The 21,140-nt window shown below is 35.0% G+C and overlaps 1 protein-coding gene across 1 annotated transcript in view; it reads right to left on the bottom strand.

Annotated features, from left to right (window-relative positions):
• The window catches only part of LOC134748731 (limbic system-associated membrane protein-like), a 123,042-nt gene that overhangs the window by 32,519 nt on the left and 69,383 nt on the right, over positions 1-21,140 (bottom strand). The window contains exon 3 of the mRNA XM_063683506.1: positions 18,585-18,763. Coding sequence (XP_063539576.1) covers positions 18,585-18,763 — 179 coding nt within the window. The remainder of the gene's footprint in view (positions 1-18,584; positions 18,764-21,140) is intronic.

Raw genomic sequence — 21,140 nt, 5'->3', positions numbered from 1 at the left:
AAAATTATTCAGAATCAGAATCATTAACTATACGTTTCTATGTATTTCAAAATAAGACACTTCAGCGATCCAAATATATGTTTAAACTAATATTTTGCCTCTACTGACACTGTTTGAAACTTTTTCTTGCTTTTAGTAATAAAAATGAAAAGAAGAGTAAAAAAATATGTTTTATAAATTATGTTCATAACTTTACTTACTTTTTATGCATTTATTAGTTATCTTCTACAGAAGAAAGAAACTACTACAGAAGTATGTAACAAGATAGTACTCGTGCATTACTTATATTATATTGTCAGTTATTTCAATAAATTTTGTGTTTGTCATTTTTTATTTTTTATTTACGTTAAGATTTTTGTAAGTAGGTACCTGTCGGGGCTTCTAACCTCCGTGGCGAACTGACATAGACCGACTGACTGACTGGCTGACTGACATACATATTTGGAATATTGGAACATTTGGAACGACCGACATTTAAATTCAAAATTAGACATGACAATCACAAGACCAGTTGACGACTATATAGTTCATGACAGACAGCGGACGACGATAAACAGTTCAGTACCTATGTAGGTTATCTTAAGATTTAAAAAAAAACGAAATAGTTTAGTTTTTCACAGGGTTTTCAGCAATGATTACAAATTGAGATTAGCTAAGATAATTAGTCGCACAACCTTTTTTTTCTACCACATTTCTATCACTACACATTCGTAACAAGGCTTTACTTCGTAAAAAACTCATTTCAAAGACTTTATCATATTTTGAACAAACAACATAAAAAAACATCGGAACGCTAACTTAACCGGGTCAATATTACGTACGTAATGAAATAATGTAAATGTGACGTTTTCAATCAAAAGGTACCACATTGTCGCTTACCATAAGGACGAAAATTGCTTGTATCTTTATACGAAAAACCTGTCAGAATGTCCTTATGATAAGCGACAATGTGGTACCTTTTGCTTGAAAACGACACAAATAAACAAATACACGTGGCAAGGAGCGACGAGCCGCTCCCTCCGCGCCCCACCCCCCGCCTCACCGCGAGCCGCCTATCGCCGTACTACCTGAGTGTGGTTACGCGAAACTATGATAACTCGAGATAGTAGATATCCAGTTTGCCGTAAAAAAACTGCGAAGAGTTACGCATAAATATTCTAACTTGAGTTAGAAGAGATACGCATAACTCAATGTCCAAAAATTCGAAAACGTCTATCTTAAAACATGAAATATCTCAGTAACTAAAGACATTTTTTGAAATTTTGTTTAAGTATTATATAAAGCATAGTGTCTAGTTTCATTAAGCACTGGTTAGGCGTATCTCTGCTATCTAAAGATAGCAGAGATACGTCTGACACGGCAGAACTCCAATGAGATTGATATATTTGCCTCATGAGATATTCAAGATTCACATCCTCTTTCAAATTAGAGAAACGTTCCCGTGCTTGCTTTCTGAATTTCATTTATTTATCTTGTTAAGCGTTACTGCGTAAGGAACAGTGAAATGTCACCTTTTGAATTAACCATTTCAGAATTTACTTCAACTGTTTCCTTAGGATTCCTTGCTTATAAAACATACAATGTAGAAAAGTAGATATAATATTAAGGTGAAAAACTTACGTGGTGTTTATCTTTGTACTTTTGTACCCAGTACATTAGAAAACGTAACTTTAGGATCCATTTTTTGAACTAACTAAGTACATAAAAAAGTCGAGTGTAAAACTAGAAGTCAATATAGAAATAAGCTGCTACTACCTAGACCTAACTTAGCTATGTATAAGAATGGACCACAGTATAAATGTATCCAAATTTTTAATAAAATCCCTAATGCAATCAAATACGAACTAAATGAGAAAACTTTTAACTCTAAACTGAAAAGCCTATTAATAGAAAATTGTTATTACACAGTCGAATCATTCCTGGAAGATAATACGTTAGATAAATATGACATCGAATTAGTGTAAGACTGTTAACTTGACATATTGCTGCCATCACTTTAATATTAATTGACATTCATTAAATAAATAATAATTATAATAATTTGACAAGTTAATTCAATCAGACATTATTATATCGGTGCATTGTTGACGTCGCTATTGTTGAAGTTACTAAATTAATTTATGAGACTAACTAATAGGTTACTAAACCACTGATACGCTAATATGTTATTTTTATTATGTTACCTTAATTACAATATGTAGATTAGAATTAATAGAATAGAAAAACTGTACTATTGTGTGCCCTTACAGGGTGTCATGAACTGGCTATATAAAATGTAACACCTTATTATGTACATGACAATGCAATATTGAATAAATGACTAAATGACTACATAAGTTTATTTACATTATAATATATGTAATTATGTAGTGATCGTTTTACCCGATGAAATAGGGCGTTTCGTGAACCAAAGATTTCCTTTGGTAGGATTGGTCCTTAGAACCCAAGGCTGGATTTAAGAAGTGGAACCAAGATTTTTAGGGCGGGGGACTTTCAATTTTATCTTGATCATCATAAGCAACAAGTTCAAGTTTGGTATATCGTTTTCGTATAAATCAGTGATGCCGAATTCATTTATGGTATCATATTGACACTATTCCGAAGTAAATACATACATAAAAAATTAAAATTAAAAACTTTTTTGTTAAATTCCTCTTCACGCTTAACAGAGATAGTTTGAGTCTCAGACAAGAACATAGTATTGTTTTTATCTCTAAAATAATCCCTTAAGGATGTGAAAGTGTGTTAATATTTGTATGGGCAATCAATAACCGCTTTATTCAGTCATTTTTGCCAGACGGTTTTATGCCAATGTCTTGTTGTTAGTGTAGATAGATAGCACTATAATATGTCCTCGTACATTATAAATAAGATAAAAGAAAGCCAATGCGCTTCGTAATTTTTACTTAGTCTGTAAAGTAAAGTGAAATTATATTGCACTAGTTTATGCATCTTAGATTTATTCCATTAACTTTTTTATAAATATCACCTCAAAAAACCGGCCAAGTGCGAGTCGGATTGGCGTTCCAAGGGTTCCGTACATTACACAATTTAAACAATGTATTTTTTATTATGTGAAACGTTAGTGAAATATCTTTAAAAAACCCGTAGAGGTCGGATCAAAAACTAAGTAATTAAGTCCGACTCACGCTTGACTGCACATTTCTAATAGGTTTCCTGTAATCTATAATAGGTAAAGATCTATTTTGTGTATTTTTTTCAAGATTTTAGAACCAGTAGTTTCGGAGATAAAGGGTGGGAATGGTCATTTTTTGCCTATTTTCTTAAATAACTTCTAAACTGTTTATCCTAAAATTAATAAAAAAATATATCTGAGATTCCCAAAATGAGCTCTTTCATTTGATATGTAACACGATATAGTTTGGAAAACTTTGTTTTTCAATTTTCTCATTTACCCCCCAAAAGTAGCCCCCATGTTTAAAATTCATTTGTTTACGTTACATGTCCGTCTTTGGGTCACAAACTGACATATGTATACCAAATTTCAACTTAATTGGTTTAGTAGTTTCGGAGAAAATAGGCTGTGACAGACGGACAGACAGACAGACAGACGCACGAGTGATCCTATAAGGGTTCCGTTTTTTCCTTTTGAGGTACGGAACCCTAAAATAACATTTTCAATCGTCCGACAACTCATGTCTTCAGCCTTAAATGGAACAACACCATCATTAACCAGAAAGCAGCGTCAGGCAATATTTAAGTTATAAAATAAAACAAAATCGCCGCGACCAGAGCTGGCTTTGTTCCAAAATGTACGAGCCTCGACCCAATTCTCTTTGCTTTATTCCCAGCATAGATGCCACCTACTAGATGGAGCAAAAGAGATTTGTGACAACTGCTCTTGTTTATTACCAGGACCATTACACCAGAGTGCTTCTAACGAATGCTAGTCTTGTAATACTAGAAACCGATACTTTAAAAGAATAGTGTTCGTAAACGACACTATGGGAGAGTGAACAATTAACGGTCCAACGAATGACTTTAATTTCACCAGATAGAAAGTGACGACACAGCCTAGGATGAGCCTCAACTATGTAGTTCAATAGCTCATAGTCTAGTCAACCTCGCTGTTAAGAGTACATATGTCCAATTTATCAGGATTTATACAGACGCCGGAACGAATTTTACGTTTTAACCGTTCAATGTGCGCAAACAAATTTACAAATATCCAAAATTTTTGTTCAACGTGAGCGTGTTTACACGTGAGCTGTTACAACATAGAATGTTATTGCTCGCAAAAGAGGTTGAGTTACAAGTTACAGTAATTATCATGAATCTTTTTATATTTTAACTATTAAATTCCAGTGAGACATGAATATATTAAAATTATTTTAAACGGGTTGCTCTCATATTAATAACACGTATACTCGACTCAATACTGCGTCAGTAACCCGTTTAAAATATTTTTTATAAATCCTTTATATGTTTAAAATGCTGTGTCTTTGGGAGGTAATCTACGCTTTATCCCTGAGCTCGGTACTCGGCTCACGCGACATTTCCTTCAGTACTTAGACTCGTTCGGAAAATCTATAGTGGAGTCAATATAAAGTTTAAGTTACATTAAATGCACACTCAAATTTTTCTACATGGGTGAATTCTATATCATATTGAATACCCGTCTGTAAAGTAACAACTTGATATCAGTTCCCGTTTTTGAGAAATAAAACTTTTTTTAAAATCTTTTATACTACTTAAACAATAATTCCCACATAAGATATTTTTCGTAGAATGGGTTATGAAGCTTATACGACTACACGGTCAGAATATCTCTCGACAATAATGTAAATTATAGATTTATTGAAACAAATTATTATTTTGTAAGTTTTTCATGACCGAGGAACTCCCACACCGAGAGAAAAGTTTACTATGGTGGTTATGAAGTAGTTGTATCGATCATGTTTAAAAATCTCCCGAGTCACTACTATATTTGTAGAATAGCAGCAAGATTTTGGAAACAAACAGCAAATAATGTTCTGCGCAATTAATGGACATTTCTAGTTTTTTGCCAGTAACTGCACAAGTTATGGAAGAATAACGTATTAATTTTTCTCTCGATAATTAAATCAATTTCCAGCATAAAAAATTAAAAAGTATGCGGTATTTCCAGGCATTCACAGAGGCCAATTCGAACTTTATTTAAGATGTCAATTATATATCATTTTGTTATCATTCGCCCGACCGTCTCGCTCGCTCCAAAACATATTTTAACTAGTACGAGCGAAACGCACACGCAAATTAAAAAAATGATATCTTTAATAACAAAGTTCGAATTAGCCTCAAGGTATATTAGGAAAGTATACCTTATGGCTTATGGCATTGCGTTAAGGTTCAATAGTTCAATGCATTAAGTGTCTGTCTTTATATAAAAAACGATAGCTGTCAAATTTTTATATCTATTCACAAAACGTTTAGAATACTGGATGCTGTGTCAGATATAAATAGACCCTTGAAGTCTTACAACTATCTATTATGCTTGATCTGAATCTTACTGGTTAGTAAGGACCGTCCACTTAGTTATACTTCGAATAGCCGCCCGGACAAATTATAAAGCTAATTTCGAATTTTAAATTTTGACAATTCACGAGAAGAGTAACGTAACGTCAAACGATATGTTTGTCCCTTTTCAACGATCCTGTCATCCGATGCTTTTAGTAGCGGGAGCTGTGAGAGTGAAAAGACGCAAATGTCAGCAATTCTTACCGCTTGGTATTTGTCAGCGAGCGCATCGCGACATGAAACCAGTATGAACCTGGCCCTCGATTACGTATAATTGTAAGGAAACTTGGGATCAAATTATATTAGTCTAAGGTCTAACAGTTGAGAATAAGACGTGCTCTGAATATACAGTGTGGAATTTTATTATGGGCCCTGAAGGGAAAGTGCCTTAAAACCTTAAGTTAACTCATTTTATTTTTAAAAAGAAACAAAACTGCATTTAAAGGTTTTTTGAAATTCGCTTGTCTCGCCTGGGAATCGAACCGACAAAAAATTCCAAACAATAAACACCCTATTTTATTCTACTAGTCGATACCACGTCGATACAGTTAATGTTAATGATAACATTTCTTCAAGAAACATTAGGTCTTACACTCGTCTGTCGTACAAAATTTCCATAAAATCGAATATTTAGTACTCAAGAATATTTTTAGACAAGCAAAATTGAAAAAAAAAAATTAAAAACCTTTGAATGCAATTTAGTTTCTTTTAAAAATAAAAGAATGTCTCCTTTAAGTAAAATGAGCTAACTTAAGGTTTTCAGAGAATTTCCCTCCAGGGCCCATTAATTTGATTATTAAATTATAGTGGTAAGTAAGCGCATTGAGTATGCACTTTTGTCTCAGGCGATGCCGCTTGGCACGATTGATTGTTCCTTAGGGCAAATAAAACTGATTCAGCCCGGTAGCCACGACATCGTAACGCCCCCCAAAAGGGGGGTGAAAGGGTCGGCTCCCCAAGTCCAATCTATGCTATATTTCTTCCTGTTCTTAGCAACTAGGGCAACTTATATATCATTTTCGTATAATTTAGGAACGAGGAATTCATTTTTGAAAAAATTATTAGACCTTTACATACAAAAAAAAATGAATTGTTAATTTTTTTTTAAATGTTATGTAATTTTTTGTGACAATTTTCCCTGTTACAATTACAGTGTGGCGATTTGCACTAAATAAATAAATGGACAATGTAGCCCATTTATTGTTCATTCTGGAAAATATCACTTTAAAGGAATAGCTGCCGAAACGCCTGTCAAAAAAGAGGCGTTTTTTCTTACTAAGCGGCGTTTTAAGTTTCCAAGTTTTTATTCCTTACTTGTTGTTTTTATTCCTCACTTGTTGTTTTTATTATTTTTACGCAGCTGTGTTAAAACACGTCGTTCGATACACGTGCGGAAATGTCATTCTTCAATCGTCCCGAGTCTTGCCAAGATACCTATCTCGGTACTCGTGAAGTAATGACATACTTTCCGCACTAGCATCGAAATGTACTATTTATTTCATTTGGGCACCAAGAAGTATGTTGGTAGTAAACCTTTTTGCGAGTAAAATAGTATGTAATAATGATTTAATATAATATTGTTAATTAACTAAAGTTTCATTATTGCGTCATTTCATCTCATAACCCTACTACCCATTGAATTGAATGACCTTTTTCACGTTTTCTGCAGCAATGCAGTCCACTGCAGCAATATTGAAGCGCGACATTGCTGTCGACTGCTACGGCAGTAGCCGTAAATGTCAAAATCAAATTTTCTGTCTGGATTTTGACGTTCATTTAAAATAAATAATCAAAGGGGATCATCGATTTTGGGCCCGGAGGACAAACCATCGCGTATATTATGGTACACTACACAGACGGTTACAGTAATTATAAACGCATTTGATCGATTATAAAAAGATAAATAAATGGGTGTAAATGAAACAGGAATGTATTATACAATAAAATAAATTATATCTATTATTAATTTCCGTAAATCACACCATCATCTTTATTAGCATAGCATAGCTTAACGCTCAATTTCGCACAAACCGTGAGGTTTTCACTAAGGAGTTTTAAATTCTCTTTGCACTAAACTTTATGGTTGGTAAAAAAGTCTGTATTCTAATTTGGCACTAACTGCCACTGTCTGTCATTGCTATGTCATAGCCTCATAGCTGACATACGTGAGATATATGCCGCAATGTATGCATTGCGCGTTTTATCGGACCTTTGCCTGAGGTGTGTTAAGTAAGCGCGCAATCAAAATTAAACATGCGTAAACAATCGTTACGCGTACCGATGAAACTGGGTAAGTTAGTCATGGGAGAATTAACGGTCGACCGCATCGCGAACTCTCGGCAGTTCAAGCGGACCGATCGTCTACCGCGAACATTGAAGTGAGACGGAGATATGGAAGTCGATCAAACGTTCTCTACAGTGAATCAGTACCCGTCAGTTAGTGCCTGCGTGGGTAATTTAAATAGCTTGGACGTCGTAATAATTATGGTTGTATTCCATACAATATTACATATACGTGAGATTTTTTTTATTATTACACTAACATGAGTAAGAAATTTATGAAGGTGAAACAAAAGTCGAGTGTCCATTTTCTATAAGCAACAAAAAAAAATTCGAAACAAAAATGGTTAATAGTAATTAAACGGATTCATTTACGTTAGAGATTTTTTTGTAGAATATAGTAAATATAAAGAGCTTAATTAACATGTAATTTTTATGTACACATTAGTTGTTATTTTTATGTAAAAAAAAATTTAATAAAGAAAGTTATTGGGGGCAGGTTTCTGTGCCAAGCTGGAAGAAAATATAAATACTTAATGAATATATGCCTGAGAACAGCATATTAGAAAATCTCTAGTGTGGGGATTGATGTTTTGGTTTATTTCTCTATTTTAGTAATAATTTGGATTTATAAAAACAAATTGACATATTTTGTGGAGATTTTTTTCAAAATATATTATTTGTAACATAGGTAATCACGTCTCAAAAAATCTCTAATGTGAGAATTAATGTAGATTTCTCATACATTTTGAACTGTGCGGACCGGCCTACTAATGCTATATACGGAGCTAAGCCGCATTGCCAATAAACGGCATAGAGGATCGTATGACCGTTTGACTGACTTTCAACTGAATTAGCAAGTCACACGATAGATTTACTAGCAAATTTTTAGGTTCGATTTCGGTATAAATAGCTTTAAAGCTTTGTGACAGTGAAGCCAATTCTGATTTCACAATTTGTCATGGTTTTGATCTTATTGTAAATATTTGGAGATAATGTTACACAAATCGACCCACATATATACTTAAATACATAGAAAATATCCATAACCCAGAAAAAAACTAGTAGGCTAGCACGCCGTTTTGTTACGACCTTGAGTCGATGTCGAATGTCGAGTGCGAGCGAGACGCTTTATAAATCGAAACCTGAATACATTTTGTGATTACCAATCAGCACTAGTTAGCGGCTCACGTTGATTGGTGTAACGGCGTACTTTGGCTAAGATCGTGTCAAAATAAATTGAACACCATATCACACTAGTAGAACAGAATCAGCCTCCACCTTTTCGAGATACTGCTGCAGTTCAAAATATACGTTCTAAAATGTATTACCTATAAAACTTAGTTATTTTATTAAATATTATTGCTTAAGTGAGAATTTTAATAACCAATTTACGCCTTATAAAACCAGGTTGTAATTTTTATTTAAAGCATTTTATTTAAGCTGATTACACACTTTACATACTTTTCTCGCTACTGTAAATAAACTTGAAGTGAAATTGTTTAATAATTTTACAGCCTTTATCGCACAGTTTATATAAAAAAAATGAGAAAACATAGCTTATTTCAAAGTAATAATATAGTATTTTCAGCGAAATTCTTTCCATTGTTTTGACCTATTTTTTCATACATTACATTTAAATGTCGAGCTCACGAGATGTATTGCCACTCGCCACAATGTATGCGTTTGTCGTATGTTTAACGTTGCGTGATTCCAACAAATAGACTTCCAATGCGTATTTTCTAAATTCTGTTCTAAAAAGAGCGATGTGAATTCTATTCCGTTTAAATAAGATAACTTTTTCACTGCTATACTAACTAACTTGAGATACGAGGTTGAAAGTTAAGCACGGTTATGCTGCGTATACACATTTTTACACGAGTTGTCTGAAAGTTATGTGTTGAAGCTCAGCGCTCAGCCAACTTTTATACAAACTGTTTTTGTAACCGCGAAGCTTTTAAAATACTATTACCACTCCACTACTGCAAATACCTTCAGAATTTTTCTATTCACAAACAGTGACAGTTGATTTTTACCCGACTAAGGGAAGATGTACGAAGATAAATGTACAGTCAGCAGCAAAAGTTGCTAAGCGAGTGAGGTGTTCAAAATGACCTAGACACGCTCTTATTCTCTTAACAATAAAGTTGCGTCAAGATGATTTTGAACACCTGGCCTGCTTAGCAACTTCTGCTGATGTATGTAGGTGTGTGGGCAGGTTTGTGTCGTGTGTTCCACCGTGTCATAAAAACTATTAGCTGATTTTGATAAATGATAGAATAAACGAATCCATAAAAAAACTCGTAATCTGGTTATGATGGTCCTACACTGGCAGTTATAAACAATATATATATCAATAAGTTTTTAACAAACATATTGAATTAAATAATTGTCAAATAACATTGTGCGACAGGAACAACATGATAAAACACTAGTTAAGTATTGATATGTACTATCATTTTGTGACTGTCAGACGAGGTATGTATGTATGTATCATTACAGATTTACAACGCATGATTATAAAAACTGTTAATAAACATTACTTGTATTGCGATTTGTTATAACAGCAAGAAATCAAAATGTTTCCTGAAGAAGGAGGCCGTTGGCGACATTTTATTACTTTTATTTCGTTTCAAATTCTTTTATGCCTCACTGGCTCTTAATTGTGTATTTTCTCATAGTGTTATGAAGATATTAGAGACGTAGCTTTAGTCTTGGTTAAAACTTGAGTTCTTAGATTCTTCTGTTTTAAAACTCGTCTCAGTTTTTCACTTATAATTAAGTTGAAACTCGAGTAATTTTCAACTTGTTAGAAACCCGAGTCTGTTGTACATGTAGAGCCTCTAGGCGTGAGTCCTTTTAGGGAACTCTAATTTTTTGGCCAATAAAAATCTAAATGTTTGCCTTTATGTAAAATTGCTTAGGTACCTACACTATACAATTTACTAATCATTATTATTAATTGTTCATGAAAATACAAGAATCATAATGTATCTTTTTATTTTATTTTATTGAAAATTTTACAAAAATTATAACATTATAAGTACCTTAATCTAATGTTCGCCAAACTGTGAAACAGTTTGTCGGCGGTGCGCTCTAAAATAATCTTAAACTAAATAGGTACACTAAAATGGTATGGTATATGTATTTATGGGTATATATTTGTGTTTATATGGATATGTATTGTATATATGTTATTTTATATTCTAGATTACAGGTTTTAATTATTTACGTTTGTAATAATTGAACCATAATTTACTTTCTGTTCATAGTGTTCGTTTGTCTATCTTGATCTGTTTATTGTTTCATTCTCAATTGCTCAAAGGTTGACTGGAAGAGATCCCTTATAGGGATAAGTCCGCCTTTGTACATTGTATATATTTATGTTCTTTTATTGTGTTTGTAATCTGTCTTATGTACAATAAAGTGTTTACATACATACATACATACATACATACAAAATTAAGTAAACTACAGTAGTTCTGCCATCTGCCACAATACCTCATGGATCCCATCAACAAAACTAGAATTTTTAAAACCATAAATAGATTTGATCTTTTGCCGTCGTGTAGTGAACAAATCGAACACACTGATTTATAGAAACTACTGAGTGATTGATTAAAAACATCGTTAATGCGGAAATCCAGATTAAGAGCCATAATCTCCAAATAAATGAAACTCGACGCATTTGCTGTTATATAAAGTCACACCAGTGTTTTAGCGTGAAAGCCTGAAGCCCCGCGAAGCCCGACCAAACTCGGTTGAATACACACGATACGTGCAAATACGAACAGATTATCTCAAAATTAACTCTGCATTTACATAGTAAGCCCTTAAACTCTTCGGAATCAGAATCGGTAAGCGCTTAAATTCTGTGGTTGAAGATGTTTGTAATATGTACGTTCTTATATGAAGGATGCGGTTGATATTATGCTGTCTTAGGGTTGTAATTATCTTGGAAGAAGTTGGTATTGCTTGCCGGTACCATGCAGGAGGTCGGGATTTGTTTTTGTACTCGTAGATATAACATCTGTAAGGACATGTACAGATTTAGATTCTAATATATAATATATTTTTGGACACAAAGTTTAAGAACATCATTGAGATAAATATCGAAAATTTTAGAATAGCCTTTAACTGCGTCCTGAGATCATCAACCACATCATTATCCTTAACTTTTAAAAACCAAAGGGTAAACTACCTAGGTATACCTATATTACATTTAAAACGGTATCTGACTCCTACTTTGACATGCAAACAAAACACGAGGGCTTAAAGTTGTCCAAGCGAACACAATTGGTACGGCCGAGTTACGATGGCCGGCATTGTACGTGTAGGTATAGCTGTCGCATAGCTACTACCAAAGAGTAAAGTAAGTATAATAGGTAATAGGAATTGCCTTTCCGCATATAATAAAGCTAAACAGATTTTGCCACAGTTTAAAATAGTTTTTTTAATTGTTTGTATTCCAATTGCTAAGTGCAAAAAGTCAGCAATTTACTGGATTTTGTTACTAAATAAAAAATAGATTAGGTAATACCTTTTACACCCTTAAAATAAAATGCTCCTCTGCAACGATATTAATTACAAGGCTGATCTACTGCGTAGCCCCATCCACATGAACTTTGGCAACTGTAAACTGCCTGCCGAAATGAAATCAGCAGAGCGTGTGAAAACTGTGAAACAAGTGGCACTTTCAGTAACTTTACGGCACTTTGTATCACGCTGCACTAAATTCTGTACACATTCCATGGCGATGTCCGAGCGATGAATTCTTTAAAAGCATGGACACGAGTATAAAATACACGATTCTACATTTATGGTGGATGAACGGATGTTTTTTAGTCCCAGTACATTTTATCTCTAAAAATAAGTCATTAGCAACAGAGGTGACAGCAGGTGTCAACAATAGGCTAGATGACAAATTTTCATTAATGGTATCAATTGATCAGGTTTATTTTTAGGATCAAATGTCTATATGGGACCCATTGCATTAAAGCAATACAATAGTCAAAAATGATAATCAAAGCCTGACAGTCGTACTTCACTCGCAAAACGCTTCTAACAAAACAATAAGTGAACGTGACGTCAAGTTCACTGAGAGCCCATCTTGAATGTAATATGGACAAAATAAGAAAATTGCGTTTTTGTCGGTGAAATATTGCGTTTATGTATACAGTTGCTGTACAATATTTTTTTGGACAAAATGTAAGGAATCGAATGGTACCCTTACTTTTTCCTTTTTTTCCTTTTTGGAAGTTGAAAATTTACTTAAATTTTGAAACTTTCATTTCAAGTCCTGTATTTTTGTATTATTTCCATATATTATTTTAATATCTACATTATTGTGATAAATTACTCATTTGCTATCTATGTTACTAGATTTTGTTATAAAATTCGACATGTGTCATCATCCCTATTGGGTATTAGCAAGTCGAGTACTGGCACGTATACTTTATAACACCGGATTATGACAAACAAACGTACTTATAATACCGCACTAAAATCTTATTTTTATCTTTCCGTACCCAAAGGGTAAAAACGAGACCCTATTACTAAGACTCGACTGTCCGTCTGTCTGTCACCAGGCTGTATCTCATGAACCGTGATAGCTAGACAGTTGAAATTTTCACAAATGATGTATTTCTGTTGCCGCTATAACAAAATATACTAAAAAATAAATTTGTACAGAACCCTCGGTGGGCGAGGCCGACTCGCACTTGTCCGGTTTTTTATAAATCATGAATATCATTTGTTTCTTGTTTTCAACAAAGAAGAAAAATCTACGTTCGTCTCACAGACTAAATTGACGACCGGGCATTTTATGGCGTGAATCATTTTAAAGCCAATAAAAATATTATAACGCAGATTGTGACGGCTGCTGCCAATTTTCGAATCTGGGTCGCGTATTTCATTTGAACAGAAAATGTAGCAAATCATTACAATAGTCTGCATCCAAATATTTTGTCATACCAATTTTACATTCAATTATTTTGTAGTTGATAGAAATATTGATCGTCTGAAAACGAATTAACTTCTGTACAGTCGCCATCAGATATGTTGGAGCGGCCTAGGCGCTCACAACTATCTGAACACGCCTTTATTGTCAAGGCGTTAGAGTGCGTGTTCAGATAGTTTTGAGCACCTCAGCCGTTCCGATGTATAATTTTCGGGAATAAAAAGTTTGAATATAAAATAAAACCGTACAAGGACGCACAATGGAGATGCTAAACAGAAGAATACGAACAAAAACGTAAAAACAACCCTTTCTACTGCATATTCTTTCTCATATACAAAGGCCTCATATATATAAGGCCTGTGCAAACCGGATGCGTGTGCGTCGACGGGCACGTTTGCATGGTAATATAGGGATCCTTATAAGAGACGGTACACCGCTAGCGTGGCGAGTTCGTGCAGCAGCGGTATCATGGTCGCATTTTTGTCACCTGTCATGCCATGCGTCACTTTCACACTTAAATATTTGTTAGAACGTGACAGGCATGGTGACAAATGATAAAGAGCCGACCATCTTAGCCCTACACGGCTCCAACATTTTAGCATACGCACACAGGCACGTCTTCGCACATGCAGCCGGTGTGCACCGCCTTACATAACTATTTTTTGTTGAAATAGTTTTTGGTGTATTCATGAATAATTCGTTGATACACAAATAAAAATACCTACACCGTTTAACTGAATCAGGCTTCGTAAGAACTGCTGGCAAAATACAGCATTTGGTAATGGCTCCTTTACACTATGTCAATGTCACCCTTCCATATAAAATACCTAAGGTCAATGCGGCCAAATACATTTGCGGGAAATTCCAGATGTCGGAAGTATTTTTCTTAATTTTTTCAACCGTAGACCGTAGGTAATAAAACACACTTTTGACTGCTCTGACGTTTCGTTTGTAAATTCCTAAGTGCCCATATAGTTAAATATATAGCTAAATCATATAAATTATCTCACCCCTTCTGTCACGCTCATGTACCAATTAATGGTAGAAAACAGGAACCAAACTTTCAAGACTTAACCAGGCGTGGCTTACTCCATATTTTACCCTACTAACTTATGTACCTACCTACCTCACTAGGTTTAAAGCAAGTAAGCCTTCTTTACTTCAGTACGTACCTACTATTGTTCTGTGACTTAGCAAGGTTCGGTAACAAGTTCGTTGTTCGGAACCAAAGGTAACTATTGATTAATCCAGAGAAACGTGCCCGGGAGTCCTGTCACTCTGAAGATTTATAGTGAGCTCCCCTTGCGAACATCAATTTAGATTGGATAAAGAATAGGATGTAACTATAGTTTATAAATGCTATGGACGGTGGACGTGATAGATAAGGCCTTGTATTAAAGCGTAGAACACACAAAACTGTGGGTATTGCGCTCCGCCGAAAAACTCAATAGTAACTTTCATAGATGACGGTTCGGCTGGCAACTGGAGCTGCATTACTGCATCGACATTGCTGCTGTGGCCTTGATTGCCATCCTTGTTAACATCCATGACGAAACCGCAGGCGATGACTATGAATAACGTTATACAAGACCTGACACTTGTTACCCCCAACTGAAACATCTAGCAATGTTATTTTTGAATTAATTTGATAATTCCTCTTAATACTACACCAAACCCAGAACTTTTAAACTTGCATCATGTAGGTAGATTTTCTGACGGAGGATAGACCAATGACTTGGTGGAGACTATAGTGAATAGCCAGATGCCTGAACCCAGTAATAAGGATAGTATAGTAAACTAACTGTCAAGTTTCGTTGCTCTCTTTATCTCGTACCAATTTCAAAGGCTAGCTTTATCTCTAAGTATACCTATATTGATAAAGCTAATACAAAAAGTAAGAAATTGATAAAGCTAATATAAAGAGTTTCGGGCAAAAACTACTATAGAAAATATAATTATCTGTAAAACGAGATATTATTTCCGACTGTATTTACAGAACCAACAACTTCTGTAAATCCCATTCAACTGACTCAAGACATTAATCATTATATAAATCGAAGACCGGTATATTAACCCTTAAACGGGTAGTGTATCAATAGGTACCACTTAACAAAAAATTGTTTTTTTTTATTGACGAGCAGTATACACAATAAATACAACGACCACAAAATGTCATTGACGTAAAGTCTATCAAGTGGGTGATTTCAAAACGAAAAAAAATGGGAAGTGTCATAACAAATTTCTTTGACATCTTAGTTGTCAAGTTCAAATCGACAACAAATGGCAGTTTTTGTACGTTTGTCCCGCTATAAAAGTTCGCTACGACGAAAAAAAATACTGTAAGTATTATGTGTTGTATTTTTTTGGTAGATTATTAGATAATGACATGTATGTTTAGCAAATTTGTGACAACTTGTTTGGCCAGACCGCCATTAAATAAGAGAAGAAGAAGAAGACATGTATGTGTAGTAAGTCATAATCCACCTTAGTTATTGTTTTCTGATAAAATATTCGCTCTAAAAGTTTGTAGTTCGTATGAACCCTCTGCCCGTTTGGGGCACGTTCAAGTGGTTTCTAAGTGGCCACTGCCCTGCAGGGAGTTTACATGACATTTAAAGGTAAGATTTATTACTATGAATGAACCTTCATCGTACATAAGTAATATATTTTCCTTTGGTTTTTAAATTAAATGTTTATTCGACGGTTACCGTGCCACCGTGTCAAAGGATTTAGAACGAGCCCAATTAAATTCACAGACAACCCAGGACAGACGGTCCTGGCGCATGAGAACGAGGAGAGTCGACCCCAAATAATGGGATAAAGGCAAAGACGAAGAAGAAGAGTTTATTCGACGTTAATCTTACGAGTCACGACATCCGCGCCAGCCAAGCAAGTGCTGGCAGTTAGTGCATTTTGTGACGCAAGTGTGAATGTGACGTGCACGTGACTTACCCTCAAAACTTCTCTGTATGGCTAACTAGGCAGTGGCCATATACTGTCCGAGCGCGAATTCTGTGCTCGGCTGAGGAATGTTGGGCGTCATGACAGAGTAGTGTCATTTTGTACGTACGAACGCGGCGCACACCCTCCCACTTCCTCGACCTCCGAATGCACGGAATTGGCGCGCGGACAGTATGTTCCACGTAGCATCATTGGTAACGGGCAGTGGGCATATGAAAACCACCGGGTTTTTTTTATTGAATTAATGATGATAAAAAAAACAACTCTTTCTTTAAACTCTATTATCTACCCGAATCAGTAATCAAAAGTAAAAAATGCGTCAGGCCTGTTTAAGGGTTAATAATAAAGACCGACAAAAACTGTGTGAAAAACTCGGTCCTTCATCACCAGCAACGATACCGCATTTCATAATAATGAATAGCTTTTGTTATCTTATTAACACTTCGTATAAAGTTTCTTCATACGGGATTTTTCGGACACTTTCTTGGGAAAAAATAAGAGTGATTGACTAATTATCGTTGGTAGAAGTTTTTGTTGAGTAATGACTTGATATTCTTAGTTTCTTTCTTGCTATGTGAAGAAGTTTAAGATAATGTTGTTATCTAGAGAGGTTAATTTTTAATTTATTTCATTATTCTAGAAAAATACTTTGCTAGAATATTGAAATAAATTAAATATTGACCTCTCTATACTGCATGGAATTTCTGGCGTTATTTTTCTATGATATCCTATTGGTATTTTATGTGTTTTTTTTATAATATTTAGTTTTTTTGCATGTTTCTTTCTCCTTCACGCTAAAACGGCTCAATGGATTTTGAATGAATTTGGCAAACAGATTCAACACGACGACCAGCTACAACGTGACACATTAAACATTCACACTAAACTTCACCTAAAAAAGACATAAGAGGTTCAATAGGGGTCGCAATTTAGTACGAATGTATTAAGGAAGAGGGGGTGGGAGCTGTTCCACATATCCTTCTTGGGACCTAACTCTGTAGGTATCTGCTACCAAGTTTCATCTCAATAGATTTCGAACTTTAAGCGTGAACAGTGAGAAACTTAATAGATATTACATTTAAACTAGATTCATTAGAACATATCTCTCAATCGTACAAAGTAGTTTCACATTTCTCGATCATAGTATCTACTCGTATTTTACATTAATCCATCGGCAACCGCTCTTGAGATTCACTGAAACAATTTACTTATCGGAATTACGAATACAGTAATCCTAACCACAACTGTGCTAAGCCCGTGCAAAGTATTTTATCCATTTGGTGTGTGATATTAGGGTCAAGTTCTTACACAGAAAACCACACTAAATAAAATTACAACTAAAATCATACCAGAGGTTCAGTTTAAGGCAACTAACATCCTCAACAATACCGTAAGTACAGTAATATGCGTCATCAGAAAATAAAGGTACCTTCTCTCATGAAGCGGTAAAGTGTTCGTAAGAAATAAAATACTCTCTTACATAACTTTGTAGCGACAAGTTTGTTTGATCCTACTAAAATTTATAACCTGCTGAATTGCAGTAAATATTGAAGATCGTCAAAAAGTTAAGTTTTTGAAATATTCCTTGAACGGACAAACACCAAAATTTACTGTTAAAATTTTAGAATTTTAGTACGGTCAATGCTGTGCTGAAGACCTCCTATAAGGAACGACCGTCTACAGCTCCGTTTTTAATTCTTGTGTTTGTACACTCGTACATACTCCACTTAGGGTCGGTAGAGAAGGAGTGAAGCTCTTCCTTTTTGACTGAGTGTGATCAACGTACGTTCTTGGCTTAAGACGGACTTCCCTGCAATAAACTTAATATGCCGGTCTTCACCACATTGACCTTAGTCTTAATTCTTACCGCTCTGTCGCCTAAACTCTTGACGCGGCAGTGCAAATAGGCCGCCTGGCCGACAGCCGCAGTGTAGTCGCGCTTTGTCGCATTGTCGAAGTGCGGCTCCACGCCTTCTGTCACGTTGTAGCTGGTCGTCGTGTTGAATAGGTCCAGGTCGCTGACGCCGCCGCCGCCCGATGACATGCCTGACAACAATAGTTTATTTGTTTTACAAAAGGGCAAAGTTATTGTTGTTGCACGAGGGTTAAACAAATTTTGCAACCGAGTGAAACACAACATTTTTCACCACACCAACGCGAGGTCAACTAACTGTAAAACATTCAACAAAATCAAACCAACTCAAATCCAAATCCTGACCGAAGAGCTGGCGGCTTGACCGAAGAGCTGGCGGTTTCCTCGCACAACGTATCAGCATTGCGATACAGCGGGGGAATGCCGCCAGCATCCTTGGTACAATGCCTCAAGGGCCTATTTTAGATTTAAGCTAGTTATTAATTTCGTTTACGTAGTACCACTGTGTATATCTTGTATGTAAATAAAGTGTTTAATAAATCCAAATAAACTTTATTAAATATTTATCATTCAAAATCATCATTTAAAAGCAAATTCTACCAGCCAACATAAGGAATTAACTCAAAATTTCATCAAATGCCGCTCTAAAGTTTTAAATAAGTAGGTATAATATTATAAATTCGCGTATAAGTAATGTTTTTGTTTTAATGAAGAAAGTCACTGTGACCTCTTAGAAATAGTTTGGCGCCCCGTACTATTTATTGATATTGTGGAATGCCGAAACGAAACAACAATCGTTACACGCACTAGGCCTCGGAAGATTTTTCTCGCACTTATTCATACACGTTCACGTTTAAGCCACAACCACGGACCGATAAGCTGCAAACAAAGGCTTCCGGTTGATACCCTCTCCCCTTTAACATCCCTTACTTAAATACCATAGATTAAGTAAAACTAGAACAGACACTGATTTAGTTTAACGTTTTTTACACGTATTAATCAAACGGTAAACGTAAACGAATATCGCCGGTTGACAAACCAGGGGGCCTATTCAAGATGACAATCGTTGACAGGAAACGCCAATAGACACATAATGTATGGAAATAGTCACGTGACTTGTTGTAGCATCTATAATCATAATCATAATCAAAATCGTTTATTGCAACCATGTTTTTACAAGTCTGTCATCCCATTATATTTTTCTATGCGTTTGTCGTTTGCCTTGGCCCCCAGACATCTTGAGTGTTGTGTGCTTCCCGAGAAATGTAGTGCGCAAAACGTTCATGTAACAAGATCAAGGTCCGCGCAGTTCGAAAAACGCGCAGCTAGAAAAATTTGATATCAATTCTAGCAAGTCTGTCATTTAATCCACGAACACACTGTCAATTTCAAAACTTCGGAGGTACGAAGTACGAATTCTAGCCTAATCATACGCGTCAGGAATTAAACATGATGTCGTCAGTCATCTTTATATAGCTACTTAAAGAGCTAAAAAAATAAGTTTTTAGTTATCTTTTTAATATATTCCTTTGTAATAATTTAAACTGCCTACAAGAATTTATCCGACCTATTAACAATAACTACTCACGCCTCTTTACAGTATCGTATTTCCTTTATCATATATTTACTTTTGTGGCAATACTTATACTCCTATTTATACTCGTTACCTCTTGACACAGTACGACACCTCACAAAGTGTACACTCGGATCAAAGAGAGGAACCCATTGTTCATATTTCAGAGTTGTGTGCCTTTTATATGAATTCTTTGATATATTTATCAGACTTCTCACATTGTCAATTTTTATACAACTGAGAATTTCTTGTACGTGGAAATGTTGAAAGATAAAATATAGCTTTTGCCCGCGACTTCGTCTGCGTGGAATCGTAACAGCAGCTAGAGTAAGTTTAGCGCCTGGATAAAGTGTAATAGCAATCATTAAATTCGAGTTTAATTGCTTGACATCAATTATCATACCGTAGCGACATCATCGAATCAAGATCAGATCTTAAAAATTTTAGTTAAGACAAAAGTGGACGACTGCCCCGAAACTGCCTTCCCATAAAAACGTGGGGACTACCTTTTCTTTTCCTCCCCGGATAACAACATTTTTTAATTTTTTTTGTCACAATTTGATGTAAAATACCTATATCAAGCTACGAGTATACCCTCTCGTTTGTTTATTTTTTTCGATATTTTTTTATTCAGGTAATTACAACACAATATCTAATCCTAATTACAAAAAAAACATAATTATAGGTTAGGTTAAGTAGCTTTAAAAAAATTGTATGGAATTTATTTTAATTCTAACTTATAATAATTAAAAAATCTTGAAAATCAAACTACCCGCTCGTATTTGAGATACATCAAATTGCGTAAAAATATTTTCCATAACGTCAATATCCAGGGAGGAAAATGATGACTATCTACGTTTCTAAGGAGAAGCCAAATCGTTCCCTTTCTTCTTAATCTTGTCGCCCTGCCCTGCTCGCTCTATCACCTAAACCACTTTTATAAACTGAATTCAGCTTCAGTGGCTGAAAACTCTAAA

This window comes from Cydia strobilella, chromosome 17 (assembly GCF_947568885.1).
Source record: "Cydia strobilella chromosome 17, ilCydStro3.1, whole genome shotgun sequence".
Lineage (NCBI taxonomy): Eukaryota > Metazoa > Arthropoda > Insecta > Lepidoptera > Tortricidae > Cydia > Cydia strobilella.
The sequence above is the reverse complement of the archived record's forward strand: the minus strand, read 5'-3'. Positions and strand labels throughout refer to the sequence as shown.